We start from the raw sequence: 27,739 nt of genomic DNA, 5'->3' as shown, positions 1-27,739 counted from the left end.
CGATGAGAAAATGACTGATGGAATGAATGTGTTTATTGTTTTTTCACAATGCCGTTTCTTCTATTTTTCCATAAGAACTTCGTATGACAATTGAAAGAATTTCTTAAGACTCTTATGAAAATTAAGTTCGGACGCATAAAACCATATCACCTCTTATTCACAACTCCTATCTCTACCTCCCCGTGGTGCCGGCTGGGGTGCGAGTAACCTAAGCGGAGATCGGGTACCCAACCCCGGTGGATGCTTTGGTCGCATGCAGACTGAGAAGGTGGCCGCACGCGTCTGTTCCCCATGTCAGGGGCGGCGTGCAACAACAACCGAGCGTCTGTTCTCCAGGTCAGGGGCGGCTCAAACAGCGTCTGTCTTGCAGCAAGCGGCTGAATTTATGAAATGCGGCTCCCGCCAGCTAAGTCCAAGATGGCAGCCCCATCGCGGGATAGGGACTTTAGGCTAACAACCTACTGCTCCTGATATCTTGTATTGTTACAGAAACTGAAAGAAGAAATAACCGATTTGGAACAACGACTTTTAACATGAAAACACGGACTAGAATTGGAACTTGGAATGTTTTGACCCTTGCCCAGCCAGGAAAGCTGGCTCAACTTGCTAGAGAAGCTAGCCGCCTCATGCTAGAGATATTGGGACTGAGCGAAGTCCGTTGGCCTAACACTGGAGAACACAAGACACAGTCCGGGCAAGTACTGCTTTACTCTGGCATACGAGGAGAACATGCTACTCGGGAACGAGGAGTTGGTTTCCTGTTAAGCCCGCAGGCCCATGCGGCCCTCATAAGATGGGAACCGATAAACGAAAGAATAATCGTAGCCAGATTCAGAACACGGGTTAGAAACCTTAAAATGGTCCAGTGTTATGCGCCAACTGACGTTGCCGATTTGCAGGAGAAAGAGCAGTTTTACAGTCAATTGAACGAGAATTCCGAAGGGTGACATTCAAATCCACTTAGGCGACTTCAACGCAAAGATTGGCTCCGATAATCAGGACCTTGAGCGCATCATGGGGCGCCATGGCCTAGGACAGATGAGCGAAAACGGAGAGCTGTTTGTAGAATTTTGTGGCAACAACAACATGGTGATCGGTGGATCGCTCTTCCCCCATCGACCAGCACATAAGGTCACTTGGGTATCCCGAGATGGCCGAACAGAAAATCAAATTGACCACATCTGCATCAGCCGAAAATGGAGAAGGAGCCTTCTTGATGTCCGCAACAAGCGAAGCGCAGACATTGCATCTGACCATCACCTCGTCCTTGGCGAGATACGACTGAGAGTTGCGCGTGTCCAACGGCGCGAGGAGAAGGTCGGGTGTCGATACGACGTCCGCCGGTTGGAGAATCCAGAGGTGAAAAGGGCATACGTTGAACAGCTAGAATTCCGAGCCTCGGAGCTGCCGACAGACGGAACAGTCGAAGAACAGTGGTGTGGAATCAAGAATGCCTTTATCACGACGAGCCATGGTACTCTCGGTAAAGTTTGTGGAAGACGAAGTGAATGGATGTCGGATGAAACCTGGAGGATGATCGATGATCGGAGAAAGGCGAAAGTCGGAACTGAGCAGGCATGTACCGGGTCAGCCAAAGCAGCCGCCCGCTTACGATATGCGGAGCTGGAAAAGGCAGTTAAACGAGCTTGTAGACGAGACAAGAGAGCCTGGACAAACTCCCTAGCCGAAGAGGGAGAAAGAGCCGCCGCCATTGGAGATATCCGATTATTATATGATATTTCTCGCCGCCTTAGTGGTGCAAGGACTAATGCAAGAATGCCGCTGAAAAACCGAGCAGGTCAGCTGCTGACAGATCGAACAGATCAGCTCAAGCGTTGGACTGAGCATTTTGATCAACTTTTCCGAGTTACAAATAGCAATGGCCAACAGAACCCGCAGCTCGAGGCGCCCACAGTAAGTCGCATTAATGGCGTCAACTCGGAAGCGCCCTCGCTGGCTGAAATAGAAGCGGCAATCAAAAACATGAAATCCAACAAAGCGCCTGGAATCGATTGCATTCCTGCTGAAATGCTCAAAGCCGACCCTGCCTTGTCAGCACAAATGTTGCACCGTCTTTTCGCTGACATTTGGGATACTGCAACATTCCCGGCCGACTGGATGCAGGGTATCCTCGTAAAGGTCCCAAAGAAAGGAGACCTAACAGAGTGCGGTAACTGGCGTGGCATAACTTTGATCTGTACAACCCTCAAAATACTCTGCAAAGTGTCCTGAACAGGATCCAGGAGAAAATCGACGCTACACTCCGACGACAACAAGCTGGATTCCGATCCGGACGATCATGTGTGGACCACATCACAACGCTACGAATAATACTGGAACAAATCAACGAATTCCAGGACTCTCTTCTGCTGGTGTTCGTTGATTTCAAAAAAGCATTTGACCGACTGAACCACGAAAACATCTGGGCTGCTCTTAGACGAAGAGGGGTCCCAGAGAAACTAGTCCATCTCATCGAAGCACAGTACGAGGCATTTTCGTGCAAGGTCTTGCACGACGGTGTCTTGTCCGAACCAATCCCGGTAACTGCTGGAGTGAGACAAGGATGTATTTTATCACCGCTACTTTTTCTCATCGTAATGGATGAGATCTTGACTGGATCGATTGACTGTAGACCAAACCGAGGATTGCCGTGGAATCCTTCAACAATGGAGCAACTGAACGACCTTGACCTGGCAGACGATATTGTTTTGCTCGCCCAAACACAACAAGACATGCAGAGCAAACTCGATGACTTCACCGAAAGCTCCAAGGCAGCAGGTCTCAAAATCAATGTCGGAAAGACCAAGTCGATGGAAATCAATACAGGAAATCGTTCCAATTTCGTGGTAGCTGGACAACAGGTTGAGACAGTGGAGTGCTTCCAGTATCTTGGTAGCCAGATTACGCCTGATGGTGGTACCAAGAAGGACATCGAAACCCGGATCAGAAAAGCCCGATTTGCTTTTGCGAGTCTCCGAAACATCTGGCGGTCACGCCAGATCTCTCTACGAACTAAGATCCGAATCTTCAACTCAAACGTCAAATCCGTATTGCTGTACGGGTGTGAAACTTGGTGCACATATGCGGTGACGACGCGAAAACTGCAAGTTTTTGTGAATCGGTGCCTGCGGAACATCATCCGCGCTTGGTGGCCTGGCAACTGGATCTCAAACGTTGAACTTCATCGCCGGTGTCATCAAAAGGCGCTAGAAATCGAGATTCGAGAACGTAAGTGGAGATGGATTGGGCACACGCTGCGAAGAGATGAAAACGAGATTTGCAGAGAGGCGCTTGACTGGAATCCAGATGGGCATCGAAGAAGAGGCAGGCCCAAAAGCTCGTGGCGGCGAAGTCTAGCCGCTGAAATCCGCACAGTTGACGAGAACCTTGGCTGGCAGCAAGTGAAGACGCTGGCTCCGGATCGCCAGCAGTGGAGATCTTTTATCTCAGCCCTATGCGCCGGTCAATCGGCGCTGGACCCTTAGGTAGGTAGGTACGCATAAAACCGGTTCATAAGTTGTGTCTTATGAAATTTATAATAAGAATTCCTCTGAGTGTAGGAGAGATGAAACATAAACCCCATCAAAAAACGGGGTTGGGAATAGGATTGGTCGATCTTGGATCGATCCTTGGAAGATCGATCTTTTCAACTCCGATTTTCGATTTTGTGGATCGATTCTTTGGCCAGGAAAAAATCGATTAGATCGGTTTATTTTCGATTCGATCTTTCGATCTTTTTTTCTCATTTAGGATAAAAAGATCATAATGGCCACCTTAAGGAGGACGCTTATTTAACCATAGAAAACAACTTTAATATGTAAATTACATCATTGTTTCGTTTTCAGACACTAAAAAAGTTCATATCTTAACTGGATGAAACTTGAAAAAAGTATATATAAACAATAAAATTGCAATTTAAATCAATCAATCGGGCACGATGAGCGTTTCCTGCCGTAGAATGAAGCAGCGAATGTAATTTGATGAAGTCAACTGAATTATAGAGCTACAGCTTGATTAGTTTGCATCTGACGATTAACTTATTGGTAAGGTGTCAGAGAGATAATCAGAAAACTCGAGTTCGATTCCTTGTCGAGCCAATTTATTTTCAATTATCATTCATGATCAGTTGAAAAATATTCTTAGAAATTTTTAATTCATTTCAATTCAATTTTGCAAATTATTTCCAAACCTTGTGAATTTGGTGCAGGAAGATGTTTGTGATTGATTAAAATTAAAAAAATTGCTAGATTTTGCTAATCTTAAGAAATAACAGCGATTTTCTAAAAACTACTTAAAAAAAATTATTTTTGATTTTTTTCTGCATATTTTGTTTGATATCTCATATATCATATCATATACATTAAAAAATCTTAGTAAAAATACCTTGAAATAACGTCTTTTGAACTCTTAAATATTTCTTGTCAGTACATTATTCAGAAATATCACAGCGTTCCGAGATATTTGGATTTTTATTAGTGTTGTATAAAAACACTTACTGCGGTTCACCTTTCATAAAAGCGCTTGAATTTTTTTTCCATATGAAGAAGGATCATACAAATTTGAAATTATGTGCCTTTTTTGCACATTTTTAATAAAAAGCAGTTCCCTCTTGTTACAAATGAAAAAGATCGATTAATCGGAGATCGATCTTCAAGCTCCGATTTTTTAGATAGATCGATCCCAGAACTATTCATCTGGATCGATCTTGGAGATCGATTTTTTCCCGAAGATCGAACAATCCTAGTTGGGAAACAACCACAACAATATGAAGAATATGAATAATATTTTCTTTTCATAAGTTGAAATATCTCAGTTTTTGAAGTTCAAGTTTAGCAGAAAATTCTATAAAAATAATATGTTTCAAAATTTAGAAAAAAAATGATTGATTACACACTTCAAGTTCAACCGAAATAGTACTGAAAGTCATGTTCCTTAGCCCCAACATGCAATGGTTATGCAATTCAAAAATGAAAAATATCCAACAAAGTTTCTTATCTATGAAATTTTTCATAGAAAAAAGTTGGTATCTTGTTTATTACAAGAAGTATTAAAGAGGAATCCTTAAAGCTCTAATCAACTAAATAACTGATAGTGGTATTTTGAAAATCTTTTTACAAAATTTTGTGTTAGGCATTGGACCAGCAAAAGTTGGATGTGGATTTTATTTTGTCCGTTCGCCACATGGCGGTCAATCCATCCATAATCAACTGCATCGCAGAACGAAGTGCCGGCTTTATTCGGTACTTCTTCTTCGATAGGGCAAAGTGAGGATACTTGATCCCTGGGGATACTTGATTTCTTCACTATATCTCGAAACAGAAATGTCTTACAAATATCAAGTGTTCTAGAAAAATGTGCCAAGTAGAACAAAACAACATTGCTACTATCTCAACGAATTTTAAAAATTTGGTTCATCGTGTTATTAAACAGTGTTCGAAAAATTTAACAAAATATGATTTGAAGATTTTTTTATCACTTTAAAATGTTTCTCACAATAAAATTATAATCTATTCACATATGTCAAGCGTAAGAGTATATTATGAATTTAACAATGACATATTTTGAAAGCAATAGTAAATTCTCATTTTTTTAAGAAGAAGTTTTCCAAAATGTATGTTATGGGTATAATTGATGCCTAGAGTAGAGATATATTTTTCCTTTATATGAATCGTGATCATTGGTTATCATGAAATAACTAATATCTGTCCAATATTTAATGTTTATCCAGTAGTTATCTGTTAAAAAGGACAATAATACTGTATTTATCTAAAAACTAGAAAATTGCGCCTTAAAATATGCAATGACTTTAATAATCACCGATAAAGCCGCTCAAAATTTCCGTTCAACCTAACTGCTAGATGGTTTGATATCAACCCGGGTGGCGGCCCGGGAGTCCTCAGAAATTCCATCCGTCCGCCCGAACGAGATGATGAGACTGTTTTGATTCGTTTTTATTTTCAGATCTTCACTCGGTGGAACTGAATTTGTTATTTATGAACCACTCTCGGTGTCCTTGCTGATGCAGCGGTGCTTTATCTTCTGGGCGCGGATTTCGATCTGGCTCGGTTCATTTCCCCCCTTGCCCTAATCTAGACGTTTTGTTTCTGGTCCAGTTAGGAGGACAGCTGTAGTAGAGTACCATTGTACCAACCTTGTAAAGGATTTTTTTAATTTACATATTGATTTTTTTTGCCTTTTACAAGTTGGATTGAGAATTTTCGACTGTATGATTTTATGATTTTTTTTATAAATTACGGTTAGAATTGAAATAACAAGTACTGAAGAAACCAATTGTTGTAACGGTATTATTTAAAGTTTCGGAACATTCTAGATAATGTTATCTGAAATGAGTCATTCATCAGAGATAGTTGGGAAATCAAGATTATTTTGAACATTTTCTACTTATATCAAACTTTAATAAAGTTATCAAGTTTCAAATCACTGCGTGTTGAAGATATAAGATTCAGAGTTCAGATCTCAAACACCAGATTTAGAAGTTAATTTGATATTAATGATATCAAATTTCGAGATTTTTGCATCAGAGTATGAATCAACAATTTTTATTCGAAAAGCTTTAAAAAATTTTAGGAAATATACAGAAATTCAGCATTGAAAATTCTGAACTTAGATTCAAATTACAAAAAAATAGGGCTACATGAAATTCATATTACATTATCCAAATTTAAAATGGATGCCTTTGAAGTCAAAAGGGTAAATAATATAAACGCAAATTAAGCTAATCTCGAGCAAACACGAGTTTCATAAAATTTGAATATTCAGAAAAAAAAATCATCAAATATGGTTTGAAATATGAATAACGCTTAGCATTATATAACTGAAAATCGATCAATTGATGATCGAATTAAAAATAACACAGAAATCTAAACCTTAGAATTAGAATTCAGAAGCATTTGAATATTCCCAAAACATTTAGGGGAGATGGGGGCATAATGGCCACCTTAAGGAAAACGGTTATTTAACCATAGAAAATAGCTATAATATGGAGGTAACATTATTGTTTCGTGTTCAGACACTTGAAAAGCCTATTCCCTAACGGGCTGAAACGTGAAAAACTAGATGAAAACGTTAAAAAATGCATTTTAAAAAAATTTGCCAAAAGCTGAAAACCAGCCACTGTGGAGGCATAATGAGAACCCCCCCTGAGGCAGTATGAGCACCATTAATCAGAGCAAGATGTGCGTTTTTGCCGGGGAATCTAGCAGCGAATTCAATTCGATGAAGTCAGGTGAGTCGTAGATTCATCAAACAAAGCAATAACAAAATAATCTAGGTCTGTTTGTAGAATACAAACAATTCACGCACGCTCATACATTAAGTGCTTTGTTCGGAGGATGATGCTACTAGCCGTATAATGTAACAATAAAAAAATCGATCATGAATTGTGAATGGAAAAAAATCACCTCGAACAGAAATCTAACTCTAGTCTTTTGATTACCTCTCCGACACCTTACCAATAGGCTGAATTGTCGGATGAAAACTAGTCAAGGTGTGGCGCTATAAATCAATTTTTATTCGCTGCTAGATTCCACGGCAGAAAATGCTCATTATGCCTCGATAATATGGTGCTCTATATGCCCCTAGTCAACAAATTTAAATAAAAACGTGTTTTAAAATTGATAAAAGTGAAAAATCAAAAATTTTATGATGGTGAAAATTGAGAAACAATGTGTACATCATGTTGCAGTGCGTACATTATAGATCAAGGTTATTTTAAGATCATAAGAGCTTATTTCGTGGTGCTCAAAAATTATAATATTTTCGTAACTTGAGAACCAAGCTAGTTTTTTTTAAATATCTCTGTAAAAATGATAAGGAGATTCCTTTTTTTGTGAAAAATTAATACTATAGGAAGTACGAAACAAATCCTCATGAAAATTTATTTAAGAAAATACGCACTTTCGTAGAAAAGCGTAGTTCTCATTATGCCTCGGGTGCTCGTTATGCCCTCATCTCCCCTAAATCTTGTTGAAGATCTCTGAATCTGAGAAAATTAAAAAAAATTTTTTTGAATAATTATTATTATTATTATTCAATAATATAAACAATTTTTATGCAAGAAATATCACCATTGTCCTTATTTCAGCATATACAAAGGCATTTGACCAGAGAATTGTGGTGTTTAAAATAAATTCTCATATGAAAGTTTTACCTCGATGAAAAGCTGAGTGTGAAAGATAAAGTTGAGATAGAAAGTTTTGAAATCGAAATATCTTCGAATGAAAAATTAACTTTGTGTGATAACGAACACATATCTAGATCATTATTGGTTGATAGAAGCTTTCCGTTTTTTCAGAATTGGTTTCCGAGTCTCACAGCTAGATGTCACTCCGAAAGCTTACAAGATTCGAGAGGAAAGCTAGCTGCATTTCCGCAAGCTCTCGAACTGAAATATTTCAATATGGAAATATTTCCAAACGGTCACGAACATGCGCAGCGTGACTCGAATGTGGAGTTCAAAATCATTCAACTGTTGTTTGGTTTTAAACTCCAAATTCGAATTACGGATTTCGTTTAGGTTCGAATCAATCTTGTGGTTATATTTTCACTTAGAATTTGGTAAAAAGTTCAAGCCCCTTAATTCGTAAGGAGTTTTTAACCTAAAAAAATTATGTGTAAAGCATTTTTTTAGAATGTTGAAATTATCCTAGTAATCTTGTTTTTTTAACGTCATCTTAAACAACGCGTTATTTATTAAACGTAAAGTAGTAGGTATTTCCCGTAGGTTTGTATCATGTATCATCAAGTTTCCCGGTATCCGAAAGTTGCCACAAATCAAAAGCTTGAAGATGACGACAATGTTCCTGTCGAATATAATGGCAAACAATATTTGATCCCTCGTTCGGATTACAAACGACGATTAACGACAGAGGTAATATTATTTGTAGAATGCTGTCCAAATTGAGGCTCAAATAAATATTATTCGTTTTCGATAGGAAATAAACAAGGTCAATCAAGGTTCACAGGAACAGTTGAAACAATGTCCTGTCGTGAGTCCATGGAAGGAAGAATCGTATGTTCAAAAGTCAACCAATCGCTCAAATCCTCAGCAGGGACCGACTCATTCGGAATATCCGGAATTATTTCTTGACAATCTTGAAAGGGAATTCAGAAGATCGATGGAACTATCTTCCAAAGCGAGGATATCAAGTTCAGCTTATCATAAGGATTGCTACAACGATAACGTGGCAAAAAGAAATCCCTTACTAAAAGAACAAGAGAGCTCCCACAGCTGTTTGACATGTCCTTCGAGCAATCGTTTGGGGACCAAGAAAAAATCTTCATTGAATACTAATAACTGGCAGGAAAGTAGTACAGAAAAAGCAACCGGAATGACAATAAATAACTCTACCGAATCGATCGAAACAGAAAAATCGACGACCGAAGTCAAAGATAAGTTGCAGGAACTGAAATCCAAGGTCGCGAATCTGATCGATGAAACCATCAGTCAAATAGAATTCCAGGGCAGATCTTCGAACATTGAAATGTTAGAGCAACCTTCCGCCATTCATCCGGATGGTGATGGATTTCAACGGCAGGATTTACCGAATCGGAGCGAAATCAACATGACTCCCTCGAAGTTGCAGGAACAGGAACGGAGAAGAGCGATGAGGCAACAGCTATACAACGAAATTGGTACCGTGCTTAAGCGTCTGCAAGATATTGAGTTATTGTAATTTTTCATGTAGGATTATATTTTATAAACTATATTAAAACGTAATGATTCAGAACATTTATTTGAATACCAAAGCCAACGTCGAAACGTAAATAAAAATAATTCAAATGAATTCTGCAAAACGTTCACGCGTCATCGAAATCTCAAATCAAGCGCATACAACTGTATTTATGAATTCCTTAACGCCTTAATAACACATGGGTGAAATAACACATTTTGGAAGAACTGAGCGCTTTGAATCCGAATCTGTTGTCGGATTTTGTGTATTATTTCCATAACAAAAAAAAATCAATTTGAGGCCCTCAGAACCAAAGGGTGACAAAATGGTCGATTTAGTGTTAATGATGCCAAATGATTTTTCATATTTCCATCTATATTTGATGATTTTTTTTTCATATTATTAAAAAAATTGTTTACATACCTTTACATTCGAAAGATACATACAAATTCTCGAAAGATATAAAGGAATAGGCCAAATACAACAATTTAAAAGTGTGTTTTCTCGAAATAACCTTTTATGCGCTTATACCCCTTTGGCTCCAAGTGCCTCATTTATCATATTTTTGTCAAGCATTGCACCGCCAATGTAGTTACAACACTAGAACCGGTATTGCCTTTTTTGCGCTTTTTATTTTATTGCTTGAATCTTGTGCCAAGATACTCAAAATCCAATTTTATTAACCTAAAGATCCAAAATGTCACAAATCACGTCAACTTTATTTATACTTATTTAATCTATGACCTATTTTTATATATGACATTTTTTGCTATTTCATTGATTATTCATTCATTCATCAAGTTCTTTTACAAAAATTGTTCCTCATGTTGAATAGAATCTTTTGAAATACGTCCTACAATCTTCGAATAGAGAATCCTTTAGTAACAAAATGGGAAACTTACACTCATAGATGGTTTAAATCTTAAAACTGGCATCAAAATCTGGTAAACTTAGCTTAAGGTTGTCAGAAGTTCTCCCACACGATTCCGGGATACGTTTTATTTTAAACCTGGGAAAATCCGGGCAACATTGGTGTCATTACTTTTTCTTCGAAAAACGATTTTTTTTTGTTTGATTTTGAATAAATTTGGGCAAAATCAGCAATTTTGACGAAATTTGGAAAACCGGGCTGGGTAGAGCCTTTCCTGTTTTTTTTTTTAAATTAAATATCCGGGCAAGTCCGGTTAAAACCGAGTTATCTAGCTATTAAAATTTTGCATATTTGATTAGAACTTGTAATAATTTTTTAAAGACAGCTTTCAATTTTTAAGAAAAACTTATAATATGTTCAAATAAAAAAAGGCGAAATTTATTAAACTTTTGAACAATTTCAAACACTTTAAATAAATAAAATCCAATTTTCAAAAAAATGATTAATAGAGCACTGAATTTTTCCTTGTTTAAAGATTTCAATGCCAAAAAATATGATAAAAATAATGTGGATGAATATAAATGATTACATTTATTCATTGCTCATAAAAAAATTCAAAATATTTTTTCTTAACTTGTTATTTCTCTATGAAGGAAGGGGTGGTTGATGACTTTTGAATTTTCATATTCGATTAGGTCCATCAAGGTCCAAGTTGTTGAAAACTTTCAATGGGCATAAATATTATACATAAGACAAGAATTTACCATTCAAATATAGGTACCAGAACCATATTTAGTCAAAGTATTATTTACAAACTACAAAAAGACATTAACTCATACGGCCGCATCGCAGCAAAGCAATCTATGATAACCACGGGAAAGAAAAAATATTTAAAAAAAAACAGCCTAACACCAGCGCATGTTAGAAAATCCACTTCTATGTTCTTTTAAAATTCAATATCAACCCATTCCAATGATTGAAAAAAAATTAAATCACTTTTCAAGAAACAACTCTTTAAAACTTTGTTGTTTGGGGACATGGAAATTTTTTTCACATATCAAGCGGCCCACCACACTCCCCCACACCAAAAAGCTCATATGAGCCCCCTGGTAATGGACGCTTTCTGTTCTCAGCATGTCTTGCAGCAAACAAAAAAACGCGAGAAAAATTTATTCATGCTGAGAACCTTAGCAAAAATGTTTTTTACTTACAAGTAAACTAAACTAAACTAAGAATGAATCTCAGTGGAAAGAGTATTCCTTTGAAGAGATCCATATTTTCTAAATAATTAATACAAAAAAAAAACAAATTAAAAAATAATTGATATAGTTTATGTACAAACTAGGAAAAAAATTACAAAAAAATGTTAACGTTACTTTAGAAAAAAATTAAGTTAAAATATATGTGTAACAAAAAATAAAAAATACTGACATGATGATTAGGTTTATGACTGAAGTTTCTTGAGGTAACGTATCACTTTCGATTTGAAAATGTTGCGGTTGTTAGCATTTTTGACAACTTCTGAAAGACAATTGTAAGAAGCAGGTCCAATGTAAGAAATTCTGCGTTAACCAAAAGATGTTAAACAACGGCTTCGAAGCAAATGATGTGATTGACGAGTATGGCGAGAACGAGTGCCTGAGTTAAACAATAATTTCTTGTGTTGTCTAATGAGTTCAAATTGTCGAAGACATACAATAATGTTTGCAGACTACACAAGTGGGTAAGAGGTAAAATATTGTAAGTTGTATTCGAGTACAGTAAAGACGTAGGGTAGAGATAAGGAAGTTTGAATATGGTTTTTATGCAACGATTTTGTAAAGTCTGCAATCGCCCGAGGATAGACAGGGAAGCCCTGCCCCATACCGCGATAAGATAGTTCAACTGAGAGTGAATAAAGCAAAATAAAATTTAATTAAAACATGACGTAGCAAAAAAAAATCAGGTTCGAAATTTCGATTCAGAATTTCCATTCAAAATTCAGTTTTTGATTTAGCTCGTAAATGAGTTCCGTGGTGTTTTTCTCGCTCGTGGAATTTTTTGCGCTTGAATTTTCGGGGAAAGTGAAAATTTTAAATATAATTTCTTATTGTAGTGAAGACCGTTTTATCCGAAAAGTTTTTCGACTGGTTGAAGTAATGAAAAAAATTTGGTTTTTGTTTCGGTTGTGAAAGTTTCATCTCGAATTCATTTTATTCACAAGATTATCTGTTTCTGTCACTATGATTGCAACAAATTTCCGGTACACAACTTCAACTCAGTCTATTCACAATAGAACTCCCTCGCACACTTCAAACATACCAATTTTATTAAATTGTTTAAAAATGAAGATTTATTAACTTTAACACAAAATTTGCGATAAAACTTTCACAACCGAAACAAAAAGCAAAACTTTTTTCATTACTTCAACCAGTCGAAAACCTGTTCGGATAAAGTGGTCTTCACTACAATAAGAAATTATTATTAAAAATTTTCACTTTCCCCGAAAATTCAAGCGCAAAAAATTCCACGAGCGAGAAAAACATCATGCAACTCATTGACGAGCTGAATCAAAAACTGAATTTTGAATGGAAATTCTGAATCTGATTTTCGAACCTGAATTGAAAATTTTGATTTTAAATCTGTCTCGGAATTTCAATACGTGTTCCAAAATGTACAAAAAAAACGGTATCTGAATTTAGATTTCAGATAACAATTTAAAATAAGAGCCGAGGATTGAAATTTTGTTCAGAGCCCTCAAATCATGTATTCATAACTATAATTTCAATTGGAACATGTCGATTCCTAATTTCATTTATGTAATTCTTTTTCAACTTGCGAATCTTTATAAAAAATTAAAATTTCAAAAAAAAGAATCGGCATTTGAAGCTTCGTTATGTTAAAATTTTCCATAAGAACAAAGTTTAAAAATTACGAATCTCAATATGAAACAAAAACTCAGGATGGCTACTAAGTTTGGTTTTCATTTTCGGAAAAATATTATCTAAATATTGAAAATGCGTATGAGTTTCTAAAAAAAAATGAATTAGAGCGCCGATGTGGTTTAGCGGATAGGCTGGCGCGAGTCTGGTCTTGGTATGCCATACTGGGTTCGATTCCCGATATCGACAAGAAAAACTTTTGGGTTCGAATCCCATTAGTGGCCGCAATAAGATGTGTTTGCTCATATAACTGACCAGGCCCGTGCGAAGGACCCGGTCATGGGGGGGGGTTTCAAAATCCAAAATTCAGAATCCAGATTTTCAAGGTTTTGAATCATTCCTCTTTCAGGCAAGTCATCAATAATATATTTAAAATGATGTTCCTTATCCTGAACTAGAAATTTGCTTGAAAATAAATACTTAGAAGTTAAGTTTACGAATTTGACTTCATTTTTTCCGAAAACATAGAAAACGAAAGCGATTTTGAATTTTGATTCAAAACCAGAATTTAATGCTTCGGACATAAGAATCATAGAAATACAATTAAAAAATCACCCAGATTCAAATAAAAATCTAAAAACGAATTCAAAAATAAATTTCAGACCAGGTGAAAAATGAATCATGATTTAAAATTATTCAGCAAAACGATAACAGATCGTCAACATTCCATTTTCATAATTTTCAATTCAAGGCTTGATTAAAAATTCCCCTGAGTTATTTTGAACTTTAAGAAATATTTATTCACGATTTGAATTGTAAAATCATGATTAAGGAAAAAAAATCCATTTTGAACTTGAGAGAATTTATTCAAAACATATCTATACCTAATTGATGGATAAATTTAATTTTATACCAAGAAAAATATCTATATTTTTTAAAGTTTTCCATAAATCAAAATCAGATATAAAATCTTTTTTAAATATTCAAATTCTTCCAGTTATCAGGCTGAAAGTTTCTTTTTTTTGAAGTACACAATAATAACTTCATATAAGGTACACCGGGGCAAGTGCAAACGGTTTTCACTATAGTTCAACTTTCACATGTCCTAGAAAAATATGTATATGTTCAAAAATTATCAATTATCGTTCGTTGCATCACTAAAATAGTTCTCAACCAATTCCCGTTGGAAAAGAAAAATTAAAAAATGTTGGTAAAAAGAAACGGTGCTTTTGTGAAAAAAAATCAAAATTTGCACTTGCCCCGTTTATGGGGGCAAGTGCAAACGCAATATTTTTTCCAAACTAATTCACAGATGAGTCAGTGTATCGGTCTTAAAATGAATTGAATACATGTTCCGGTACGTTTTATCAACTTTGATTAATATGTTTGCTGTTTTCTTGCAATATTGATAACTTTTTGGAACTCAATTTTTGGTGACTGTTGTTTTAAGCAAAAGACCTTCATTTACTAATGCATTACGGAATTTTGAACATCCGCTTCAGATACAACACTTTGGATACCCCTTCTGACCATTTTAATATAATGCTGAACCATTTTGGTGATGAATTTTCTGAAATGGCTGATGTTGCATGGCTTAAAGGTGCGTTTTATCATAAATTTTCTGCTTTCACTTAAATATCGGTCTCAAACACTCACCTTTTAACGAAAATTCGGATTTGAATGCCCTTTTTGTAGCCAAAATATGCAAAACAAAAACACACTGTTTATGTCAAGTACGAACTTGAATTCGTGTGTGATCAAACAGTGTCGTGTTTTTAGTGAAAAACTTAAAGAAAGTTTAGTTTATCTATGTCAGATTGTTTGTTTGGGTCTGAACAACAATTTCTAGAAGAAATATTTTTTACTTTTTTTGTGACAGAGAAAAGATGAACGTTTGCACTTGCCCCGGTGTACCTTATTTATGAAACATCTTGTTCAATTCATCATTGACAACATCTTCTGCCAAAGTAAAGGTTGGAAATGAAACTGATGAAAATTAAAATAATGCATTTCGAAATATTTTGTAGCCGTCAATTGAAATATTGGGTCCAAAAAAACAAAAAGTAGAACTATGTTTTTCTATTTTTCAGAACACAAAAATTCAGAATTGAGAAACAATAAAAAACTGTTTAAAATTTGCTCGGATATTGCCCGGATTTTGAACGACAATTTTGAAATAAAATGCCCGGATTTTGTCAGGTTTTAAGATAAAAGTAGTATAGTATAAATGGAGTAAAGTGAAGAACTAGAAGACTGTATAATCTTTTTCCGCCGAAACGAAAATTACTTGGGATCTTGAGGAAACTAGATAATTGATTTTAAGCCTTTCTTATTTTATGTTTTGAAGTTTTGTCAAAACATAAATTTCTTAAATGAATTTTAATTATTTCAAAAGTGATTTAAAAAACCAAAGCTGTTAGACAAAAACCAAATTGCATATTTGGATTGAAGGCCCCTAATTCAATCAAAACAAGCTTTTAAATTCTTTGCACCTAGGAAAATTTTAAAATTTGAGGCCTTGAGTAATTTATCGAAACGATTATAATATGGAGTTAAGGATTCAGAAGAATGAGAAACACGCAATACAATTGAGGCTGAAGTTTGTTTCTTGATAAATATTTCAAACCAGCATAAAATTTGAGATGACTTTTATCCTTTTTTTTATAATCAAAATGATGTGTTATAAAATCAGCGAAACTAGGTTTTTGTTTTTAATTTAATTAAATATGTTGACTATCGTGAGTGTTCAACACCTGTCACATGGTTACCAACTTGTGATACTTAAAATTTGTATTCTTTGAATGAATTTTGAAGTTCAAATGGTTGGTTTCAAATTTTAGTTACACCACTTAGTAAAAACCCGTTCCAAACACGAGTTAAGGATTTTGTGTATCAAGATTTGAGTTTAAATACAAAAGGGTAACTGAATTGCAAATCGAAATCTATAATTCATTAGGTTAGTGAACGTCATATAGAGTCGTAAAATGAAATGTCTTAGGCCTAGAGAGTGATTTAAGACTAAATTCCGCCGGAGGCGAGCCAATTTTCTAAAATGTTTGTTAACACTTATTTTTAAACACCTTTCGGGATCATGCAATTTCCCGGTAAATTTTTTGTACTGAAAATTTGGATTGAAAAAATCTTCATGGGGGGGGGGGGGGGGTTAAACCCCTAAGCCCCCCCCCCCGTTCGCACGGCCTTGTAACTGACTATATAATAAAAATGTTCAATCTGTTGCCAGCTAGCCAGGTATATACACGGATGCCGGAATAGCTATAAGTAAACTAGCCCGCCTGATTGAGTCGTTCTTCCGAAATATACCCTACATCAACACAATACATTCACTTCATAACAGTCCGGGTACAGGTACGCGCTGCATTGGAGATTTGTCGAACTTAATAATCTAAGAATACATATAAGCACATACTTAGGCAGAAACTGCGGTGAATCCGTTCACAACAAATATACACTCAACATATTTCTATTTTCAAAATAAATATGACACGTATCAGAAATAGAATAAAACTTGAAAGTCATTGTTGTTGTTGAAAGTCATTTATTTATTTTTTTTCATACTTACAACACTAAAAAGCTTATTTAGATCACATATCTGAATACTGTGCAAATGATGTCTCAGGAAACTTCATTTTCCAAACATAAACCTTGTACCCTACAATTCTCCAATCTCCGGTCCAGAGGCGATTAAACGTGCATCCGGTAGGTGCCAAGTGACCTCTTTTCCTCGAGCATCTTCTTATGAGTGATAGAGATGTAAGATTGCAAAGCTTTCAGTTGAACACACAGGAACATTTTCTTACAGCCGATGGAACAGATTTATAACTGGGCATTTTTTATGTACTTTAAACTCTCTTAGATCCTGAAGGTTCTAAATTTACTATCAATAATAAGGAATCAAAGCTGTCAAGACAGTCTTGACTCAAGACTTCAAAATTTTTGATGTGAAATCACTCTACACAGAAGTAAAAAAAAACTAAAGAAAATATCGATTGCAAGATAAATAGGAGAAGAAAACCCAGGTTATGGGGCACATTTCTCACTTTTTGTCTTTGTGCAATTTCTGCATATCACATCCACGGGAAGAATATTTCCTACCGACCAACTGGCTGACAAACTGATAAACCAAGAAGTGTCGGATGCTGCCCGGCAGAAAGTGGGATGCCGATGTCGTAGGGGATTTGGCCAGCGGCGCACTGGGGGAACGTACAATGCATAATTATTTTCCCTTATTTCCTGTTCCCATTTGAATATTAAATATGAGAATGCCTAGCATTGACGATTCTTCTGTGGAGCGAGTTTTTTTTTCTCTTCCCAGGATATTGTTTGCTCCAAAGCAAAGAGCTTAGACAGACTCTGTGCCCACATCGAATGTCAATAAGGAATGTTTGATATCATACATGGCTTTCGATCCGGAAGTGCAATTACAGCAAGGATGTGTGTTAGATCTTCACACTATCTGAGGAACTCTCATGTTTGTTTTTTTTTTGTTGGAAGAAACTGCATTTTTAAGTAAAAATTTGAACAATAAATAGATAATTTGTTTTATTGTATTTTGCAAACCAACTGTTCTCTATGTTATCCAATATTTATTCAGCTCATTAATGCAATCTTGGAACACGTGTACCTACATGTTTACGGTATTCGATGGGAAATTCCAAATACCAACAAAATGCCATGACACCTGACCACCATCCATCCTAAAATATTATTCCGTGGGACAGGACACAGCTCAAATGATCTGACCGGAATCATTAATCAAACACTACACGGTAAATACACGGGTTATGAGAGAAGGAGTGAACTATTCAGGTTCTTCTCGTTTCTCGGGACGAGGAGAGATTTTTCAGAAACACATATTTGTTCAAAAACCATAAATTTCTGAATTTATCTTTTTCAGACTTGAAAAGTACCAACTTTAGGAAAAATATCCAAAATGATACGAAACATTCTGTTAGAAAACAATTTCCATTTTTAAAGTTCTACTCTAAAATGAAACATCTCATAGGTCCAGAAGGAGCTCATCAACCCTTTCGTGCAGGACCAAAGCCTGTGTGTGAGAGAAAAGTTCGATAGCTCAAGAATTTATTTACCAGCACAGAAGAATGCTCAAGGCCTTTTAGCTTGTTCGATTTTCTGGGGTGGTGTACCGACAAGATGAGATATCAATTCACCTGAAGAATTCAACGAATCATACTTCCTCGAAGTCGATGACCATGAATTTCAGTCCAAGAGTAAACTTAAAAAAAAGTTGTACCGAATAAGTTTTTCTACAACTGTTCGCCAACTGCAAAATTGATATAAAGTTGCGAATGACATAAAAACGGTAAAACGACTTTTAACCAAAACAAAACAAAATTCTCAAAAAAGTAAACCTGTCTCAGATCATCCAGTTTACTGGAATGCATGTTAAATTTAAAAATTATATAAAATGCTGCATTGGTGCTTTTATTCGTTGAGATATGATAATTTGTTCGAAAAGTTTTGGAAACACTACACTGCATATTAGACTGCCCCAAATGACCCGACTTTTGAAAAAGTTATACGCTGCAGGCTAAAATTGGTCCTGGGCCTAGTACAAGATCTCATGCCAAATTTGGGCCAGATCAGATCACGGGAAGGGGTCGCTCAACGAGCCTGAAGTTTGTATGGGATTTTGAGACATATTATTCGAGAGGAACATGAAAACCAGTTTTTCGTCAATAACTTTTGTCTCTATCGGCCGATTTCTTTCAAAAACGGTTTTTCTTAAAGCCTAAACTATGACAAATATTTCATCTGAAGGTTGCATTTCAATTAAAGTTAAGATTAAATAAGTTATTAAGCTTAAAAAATTGGTTAACTTTTTTAAGGGTGATATTCATCACTTTTTTAATGAGGCGAATAAAGTCCGACCAGAACAATCAATGTGAAATGCATGCCGTTTCGTCAAATAATGACCGATTGTAACCATTGTTGTTGCGCTCGATTGCACTTTTTAATGTTTTTCTAATATTTGAATTTGGATGATATTCACTTGATTTTTTTTTTTTTTTCTCGAGGGATTTTAAGCATCTTTGTGGCTTATTCATCCCGACATATTCACTTGATAGTTCGGAAAGAAGTAAGGGCTGAAAAATGCTTGACAATTGCATAACCACAGGGGCTTAGGAACATGACTGGACGATTTGTGATGCCAAATAATAGATAAATTTAAATTAAAAGATGTTTAGAGTGTTTTTTATTACAGAAAATAATGAGATTGACACGTGAAGTTATTCAAAACATTTTTTTTATTCATAGAGTAATTAACAAAGTTCAAATTATACTCAACACCGTAGCAATTGCTTCTTTTCAAAGCATGCACGGTAACAGAGTTTCAAATAAATTTCTTTGAAACGTAATGCGTAGGGGAGAGTGGGGTATCGTGGGCCATGGGGAAACGTGGGCCACTTTTAATATCTCAGATGTGTGTTGAGATAAAAATCTCAAACCAACTGTCATCGTCGTCGCTTTGCGTGAGCATATATTCCTATATGTTGTTGACTGAAATACGCATCATATGCTTCTTTTATTTAACAAGCTAAAAAAAGTTAGAAAAATGTATTTACATAATTAAAAAAACACTCACTAATTTCATCGATGGGGAACCTAAAGTTCATAACAAAAATATGCTCATACGCTTATGATCTTAGTTATGTCATGATCTTTCGCGTGGAAAAGGAATTTTTGATGAAACATCAATAAGTCACACAAACGCAACCAATTTGCAAATCATAGCTTGTGGGGAAACGTGGGCCACACATCTTGAACCACCTATATTTTTATGTTTTTATACACATTCAGAACTTAAAATACGTTATTTCCTATCTGTAAAGTTTTCTTATGCCAAATGAAGAGTTATGAAAAATATTTTGTCCATCCTATATAAGAAATTTTGCCAAAACGTTTGCGAGCCAGGTTTTGGAACCTATGCGATCATACACAGCTCTCTTTTTTATTTTATCATCTGAAATTGCTTTAAAATAACGCAATGAATTAGGAAATCACAGTTTTGGGTCAACTCAAAAACTTTGCATGTTATTTGGTCAATTTGGATTTGGTGGCCCACGATTCCCCACCATTTTTCAAAATCCAAAAAATATTTCCATTTTTCAAACAGTCAGAGTTTGGGGAAAATAACTTATTAAAAATTAAAAAAAAAATACCTTCTGATACCTTGAAAATGTAGAAAACCATATCATTTTTTATTTTCATTTTATCTTTTATATTAAAGAAGTTATGGAACAACTAAAAAAAGTGGCCCATGATTCCCCACTCTCCCATACATTAAAAAAAAAGAAATTTAAAACTTAAACACAATTCATTCGAAACCGAATAAAATACTTTGTTGAAATCAATTAACAATATTAACCTTCATTCTGTATCAAAAGAAAGCTACAGCTAACATAATAAAAACATGAGAAAAATATAAAAGGACCTTTTTTCGAAAAATTATCATTTCATTGGCATCATAAAGCGTTGGTCCATGTGTTTTTCGATCAAAAAAAAATTGATTCTGAGAATAACAACAATTCTGAATAGATTTTTTGAGAAAAAAAAGATTCTGAGTTAGGTAGAAAACATGAAACATAAACCCCGCCCAAAGGCGGATATATGTACAATAGACTGCCCCAAATTTGTGTGGGAAATTTAAAACCTGTGCAATATTATGCGCTTTAGGTTAAAATTGATTCTAGTCCTAGTACAAGATCTCATGCCAAATTTGGGACAGGTCGAATAACGGCAAGGGGTCGCTCAACGAGACTGAAGTTTGTATGGCATTTTGAGACATTTTGCTCGGAAGAAACATGAAAAATCTGTTTTTCATCAATAACTTTTGTTTCCATTGGCCGATTTCTTTCAAAAACGGTTTTTCTTAAAGGATGGTATTTATCACTGTTGATGAGTTGGGCCGGTCGAACATATTGACGCCTCAACAGTAAATGAATACCACCGTAGAAAGTTAGCCTATTTTTGAAGCCTCATAACTTTTTTTCTAAACTCTTATCGAAATGCAGTCTTCGGATGAAATATTTTTCAGGCTTTTAGAAACATTGTTTTTGGAAGAAATTGACCGACGGTAACCAAAGTTATAAATGAAAAACTGTTTTTTTTATTGACATCACAAATCGTCCAGTCATGTTTCTAAGCCCCTGTGGTTATGCAATTGTCAAGCATTTTTCAGCCCTTACTTCTTTCCGAACTATCAAGTGAATATCATCCAAACTCAAATATTAGAAAAACATTAAAAAGTGCAATCGAGCGCAACAACGATGGTTACAATCGGTCATTATTTGACGAAACGGCATGCATTTCACATTGAGTGTTCTGGTCGGACTTTATTCGCCTCATTAAAAAAGTGATGAATATCACCCTTAAAAAAGTTAACCAATTTTTGAAGCTTAATAACTTATTTAATCTTAACTTTAATTGAAATGCAACCTTCAGATGAAATATTTGTCATAGTTTAGGCTTTAAGAAAAACCGTTTTTGAAAGAAATCGGCCGATAGAGACAAAAGTTATTGACGAAAAACTGGTTTTCATGTTCCTCTCGAATAATATGTCTCAAAATCCCATACAAACTTCAGGCTCGTTGAGCGACCCCTTCCCGTGATCTGATCTGGCCCAAATTTGGCATGAGATCTTGTACTAGGCCCAGGACCAATTTTAGCCTGCAGCGTATAACATTTTACAGATTTTAAATTTCCCATACAAATTTGGGGCAGTCTACTGCATATTTGTACATAAGGTTTTTTTTGTAATAAGTTATATTTCATTCGAAAAAGAAATGCAACACTTTGTGTTGTGAATTACTTTTGATAGTATAAACGGAAACTAATGAAATTTTCAGAAAAGCTATCTAGTAAAGTAATGTGTTATAAGTGTAAAAAATTTGGCGCCAATCTGTCAAGTGGTTTTTGGGAAAACGTCCGATAAAGCAGCTCATTGAAAAAATGTTTTGGGTAGGAACGAGAAAAAAAACCAGGAAAGTCCCAGAGGGAGACCCAAAACATCTGAAAAGGAACCATTCGACCAAAGTTCACATGGTTAATCGTTTAAGGAGTTCTAGAGGAACTAACAGTGAGTTAAATTTGAATAAAAGTGAAGTTGATTTATTGCACGAAGTTAAGAAATGTGAAAGCTTTTATCAAGTACAATTCGAAAATTTCAATAGGGGAAGTGATAAAATAGATCAATTTTTCTGAGTGGTTTGTCTAGCTGAATAATAAACAGGCCTTATTTAAGTTCTACACCCAAAATTCAGCCTCTGTGCCAATGGCGTGTAGTCAATTTCATAGCATCATTGGTACAAGAAGATAACGCGACCGGCACTGATTCAATTTGCGCCCACCGGCATTAACCTCCCAGCGCAACCGAATTGCGTATGTCTGAATGAAACAAAATAAAAACGTTTTCGCGTCCCTCCCCATCGCATCACAAGCCGAAGAAGGATGGAAATAAATACCGGCCAACACCAGGCAGCCAGCGAACCGAGCACTGTGCGTGTGAATGTAGCAAAAGCAACAACAAAAATATCCTTTTAATTCAATCCACCAGCAAACACGGCTAAGCTGTGCGTGTGTATGTAGCAAAAGCAACAACAAAAACATTCCTTCAATTCACCGGCAAACAACACCGGCCAAGCTGCCCGGCTTTAGCAGCTGTGTATATGTAGCGTGTGTATGTAATAGCAGGCAGTAAGCAGTAAGCAGGCAGTTCTCATTCAATGGGTTTCCCGTTTCCTCCACTCCCGTTCCCTTTCCCGTTTCCATCATAAGACAAAGGAATGCATTGAAAGGAGGCCAAACGCCGGGAAGCCGTCGTTGTATGTTTTTTTTTGTGATTGATCGGTAACAGAAAGCCTATGACAAATATACCTCGTCCTGCATGAAGCTCGAATAGTACACTGGTTAGAATGTCGGACCGGCAAGACGATACAATTGGTGATTTGAGTTCGATTCTCACTACAGCGCTGTGGTTTTAATTTTTATTTTCTTATTTCTGGGATGAATTATCCAATAGGAAAGAAATCCCATAAAATGTTTTTCTTGTTTCGCTTGAATGTAGTGGTCATCATTTTGGTACCGTCTTCGGCACAGTGCACATTTCAGCACATTATCGGCACAGAGATTTGCTAAATAGGCATTGGATTTTTGCAACCTCTTCTGTGGGTGTAGAAGGTAAAAAAGCTGCCCATGGGTATGATAAACAAAATACGGTGGTCAAATCGTGCGCAAAAGATTTGGACCACTAGCAGGGAAAAAATTTTGAAAAATGTCATAATGGACAGCAAAATGTACTCTTTCGTAGGCACCTGGCAGGTTTTCAGCCTAAAACTTTTTGTTGGAAAGTATTGCCTGGATGTTACGACGATAAACAAGGAGAAAAATCGAAATTTTGTATGCCTAGTACTTGAGGAGGCTGATGATCTGTTGATGCTGCAATTCAGTCGGTGTTTCATAACGATTGACACGATAAACGGATAAATACACAAGAAGACGCCTCTAAATGCGACCGTTTTCCTTGCATTACACTTTGAAAGGTCCAACATCGGTTTTACTTTGCTTCGACTGGATCTGGAATCGTGCCATTACGCAAAAACGGATTGATAAAAAGACAAATATATTGTCTTTGTGCCGAAGTAGAACAAACGGCGAAATTTGTCATTACCATTACTTCAACCAAATTCAATTTATTTTAATAATTTTGAGAGTCAAGCTTTAGGAAACGAAAAACTTTATCATAAATAGCCTTGATTTGGAAAAGAATAGTTCATAGTATCCATTAGAGATGATGCTTGTGGTGCTCAAAAATTAAAGTCAAAAAACATGTTCATTGGACGTTATTTCGGAAACCGCTTGATAAAACGTCACAAAAAATTTCCATCCATGCATTCAAAAGTTATTCATAAAATAAGGTTTTGCAATATTTTTGGATACACTCCTTATATTGAATTGCTTGACAAAGGTTTTCAAATTGTTGATCTTCAACGCAATGATCGATTTACACGCAAGTTAGATTGACCACTTTTTGATACGAACACCCTTCATCTGCTGCTGAGTTTCCCGGTGGCGGGGACCCATATCAGGCATATCGTAAGAAGCGCCGCTGGATAGCCACTATTCATTCGGCTCCATTCTGATAGAATGGGCACAAAACAGCTTATGCATACTCAAGAATCGAGTTAACTATGCTGAAGTACTTAAAGGCTTTTTAGACAGCACACATCTTTAAAATTATTGGTAACGTCAACAAAAAGCCAAGAATCCTGGAAGCTTTGTCAACAACGCAATTCGAATGATTCTTGAACTAAAGTCGTTGGTCAAGGATGACGCCCAGATCGTTGATGTGGTCTATCCCAGTAATTATGTCGTCTCCGAGAGTGTACTGCGCATAAAAAAAGTTTTGCTTGAAAGATGATAATAATAAATCCGCACATTTACTACGAACAAGGCAAGCAGTTGGCGTTACACCAAGGAGCAAAAGTACATCGTTAAAATAAATTATATTGGTCCAAAGTGGCTTCTTTGAGATACGTCGGTGGAAGCAAAGTACTGCCTTGAGTAGCTAATTTAATGAATGTTGGAATAATGGATGGTTTTTGAACCATGTAGATAAAAAAATACTAGTACATTCTTCGACGCTTATTGGTTCGAGTCAGTATATCTAAACAATTCTTTTGTCCCCCTGTTTCGTTTTAAAGTATGGATTATTCCAGGTTCTTGCTCAAAATGTTGATTTTATCATCAGCAATCACATTACCGTTGATCCGCATAAAAATTCTTACTTTTGCCCTTGTGTTCACTTCCATTAAGATGTCGTTTTTTAAACACACAACGTGAACTTTCCTTTCCAAATGAAATTTCACTATGTCAGCTAAAAATCAACAAATTAGAAAAATTTACAATAAAATTAAATTTATTAGTTTAAAAATCATATGCGGAATATGGAATTGTAAGAAAGACCGAAAATGGCATTGAATTTTCCCTTGAAATGCACTGTAGCCCCGTAATTGTTCAGGCGAATGGGAACGTAGAGCTGCACGTTTTGGTTTCGTAATCCTCGGGGTCGTACGCTGAGATGTATGGCCTCCAATAGTTCGGGGCAGTCGATTCTAGATGTGACAAGGTCCGCTACAACTAGAGCACGAGTAGCATTTCGGCGAACTTGAAGCGTATCTAAGCCTATGAGGCGGCAGCGGTTTTCACAGCTTGGTAAACGAAACGGATCGTGCCAGTTTAGGTGACGTAGAGCGTACCGCAAGAAACGCCGCTGGTAAGATTCAAGGCTTCAGCTCCGTTCTGGTAGAAAGGGCACCAAACAGCTGAAGCGTACTCGAGAACATAACGAACTATGCAACAATAAAGACTTTTCAGACAATAAACGACTTTGAAGTCTTTGGCCATACGAAACAAGAATCCGTCCAAAATGACTTCCTTGGGGCACTCCTGAAGAGGCAACGAACTGCCTAGAAAAGGATTCACCAGTACGAACGGATAACTTTCGTCCCATTAAGTAGCTCCGGAACCAATCCAGTAGGGAACCACAGAAGCCTACACGTTTGAGCTATCGAACGCCGCAGGGAGATCTGTGTAAATTTTGTCTGTTTGAGTTTTCTTGGCAAAGCTGTCCTGCACGAATGATGTAAAATTCAGTAGGTTTGTAGTCGTGGATCGTTTAGGCATGAACCCGTGTTGATCGTAAGAACCGAACTCATCCGAACTAGAAAGATACAGCACGGTGCCCCCTGGACCGTTATTATAAAAAAAAGTGACCATCAAAACCAAGTATAGGGCTCGATTCCTTAGGTAATTCCATACCTCTGGGCAAATTTTAAAAAAATCCCTTATCGAATTTTCGAGAAATCTTTTGAAGTTTTTAGGTCAAAAAAAACAAATATAAAGTATGGATCACCAAAAATCTGGACGCATTAAAACGGGTCTATCTCGGAGCTATGTGACCGAAATAAAAATGTTTTGTACTCAAAATGTATGTTTTTTATTAAAAATAATGAAAAAAAATATTCCGATGTGTTTATGATGAAATTTCGAACTTTTCGTCGGATACCACTCATCAAAGTTTGGACACCCTGTTCGCTGACCTCAGCGGCCATTTTGTTCCGGCATCTCTTCATCTCTGTTGCATCCCGAGTCGTCCTACCATTTTTCTTCATTTTTCGCTTGACAATTGCCCAAAATTTTTCGACAGGGGGGAATTGAGGGCAGTTGGGTGGGTTGATGTCCTCTTCTACAAAATCCACCCCGTTGCCTCGATACCACTGTAGTACCTCTTTGCTGTAGTGGCAGCTTGCCAAATAAGGCCAAAACTTTACTGGTCCTTTGTGAGATCTAATGTACGGAAGAATACGTTTTCTCAGGAACTCCTCCTGGTACATCTTGGAGTCCATGGTCTTGTTTGTTACAAAAACCGGTGTTTTTCGTCAGAAGCTGCAAATACCTTGCCAGATCAAATACTTTCTTGTAAATTTATCGGCAAAAACGAATTTGAACTTGTCGGAGACATCACCCCGACTAGTGGCTTTATAAAAATTTTGGCCAGGAAGCTGCCCAAAAACCACCATCACGTACGTTTCGTCATCCATGAGGATGCATCCGTCGTACTTCGTTAGGACCTTGTTGTATAACTTCTGGGCACGTCCTTTGGCTTCTACATTCTGCTTCAATGTCCGGTTTGGTTGCTTACTGGTCCGAAAAGATCGTATTCTTTCGCGCAGACGAGTCCTTCTGACGGTGCACCGGTCGGCATTGAATTTCTTGGCGATGTCGTAGTCCAACTGCCCTGGGTTTGCTTTGATTGTTCTCAACACCTTCATATGCAGTTTCGGATCCTTGGTTCTATTAAAAGGCTAGTTATAAACTCGCCGATCGATAGTATGCTTCTCACGGAAACGTTTGAGAACGCTGCACACGGTCGATTTAACCATTTTTACGATTTCGCGATTTTTGAACCTGACCACGTCGGGTATTTGACGTGGGCGTGGGTGTGGGTGTCGGCTTCCATCACGTGTAACTTTTTTGAAACAAAACTAATCGTAATGAAATTTGCAGCACTGATAGAGGAAACAATTCAAAACAAAGAACTGTCAAAACTTTCCCGATCCAACAACTAGCCCGATAGGAAATTTGACAGATGAAAAATTTCGCCGTACACATACTTATACCGTATTTTTTTTCACCTGGAGGCAAACTAGAGGCAACCTAGGTTCGCTCTAACTGCTGTCATCGTGCTCATTTATTGCTCGAGAGGCAACCTAGGT

At 36.5% G+C, this 27,739-nt stretch overlaps 1 protein-coding gene across 1 annotated transcript; it reads left to right on the top strand.

The window, feature by feature from the left end:
• Positions 1 to 8,686: 8,686 nt before the first annotated feature.
• On the top strand, positions 8,687 to 9,703 carry LOC129749675 (uncharacterized). Its single transcript, XM_055744717.1, has 2 exons — positions 8,687 to 8,890; positions 8,955 to 9,703. Exons 1-2 carry the CDS (start codon positions 8,753 to 8,755, stop codon positions 9,693 to 9,695), a joined length of 879 nt encoding a protein of 292 aa, XP_055600692.1. The 5' UTR covers positions 8,687 to 8,752; the 3' UTR covers positions 9,696 to 9,703.
• Positions 9,704 to 27,739: the final 18,036 nt, after the last annotated feature.

This window comes from Uranotaenia lowii, chromosome 2, assembly GCF_029784155.1.
Source record: "Uranotaenia lowii strain MFRU-FL chromosome 2, ASM2978415v1, whole genome shotgun sequence".
Classification (NCBI taxonomy): Eukaryota; Metazoa; Arthropoda; class Insecta; order Diptera; family Culicidae; genus Uranotaenia; species Uranotaenia lowii.
Note: the sequence above shows the minus strand (reverse complement) of the source record. Positions and strands in the feature narration are given on the sequence as shown.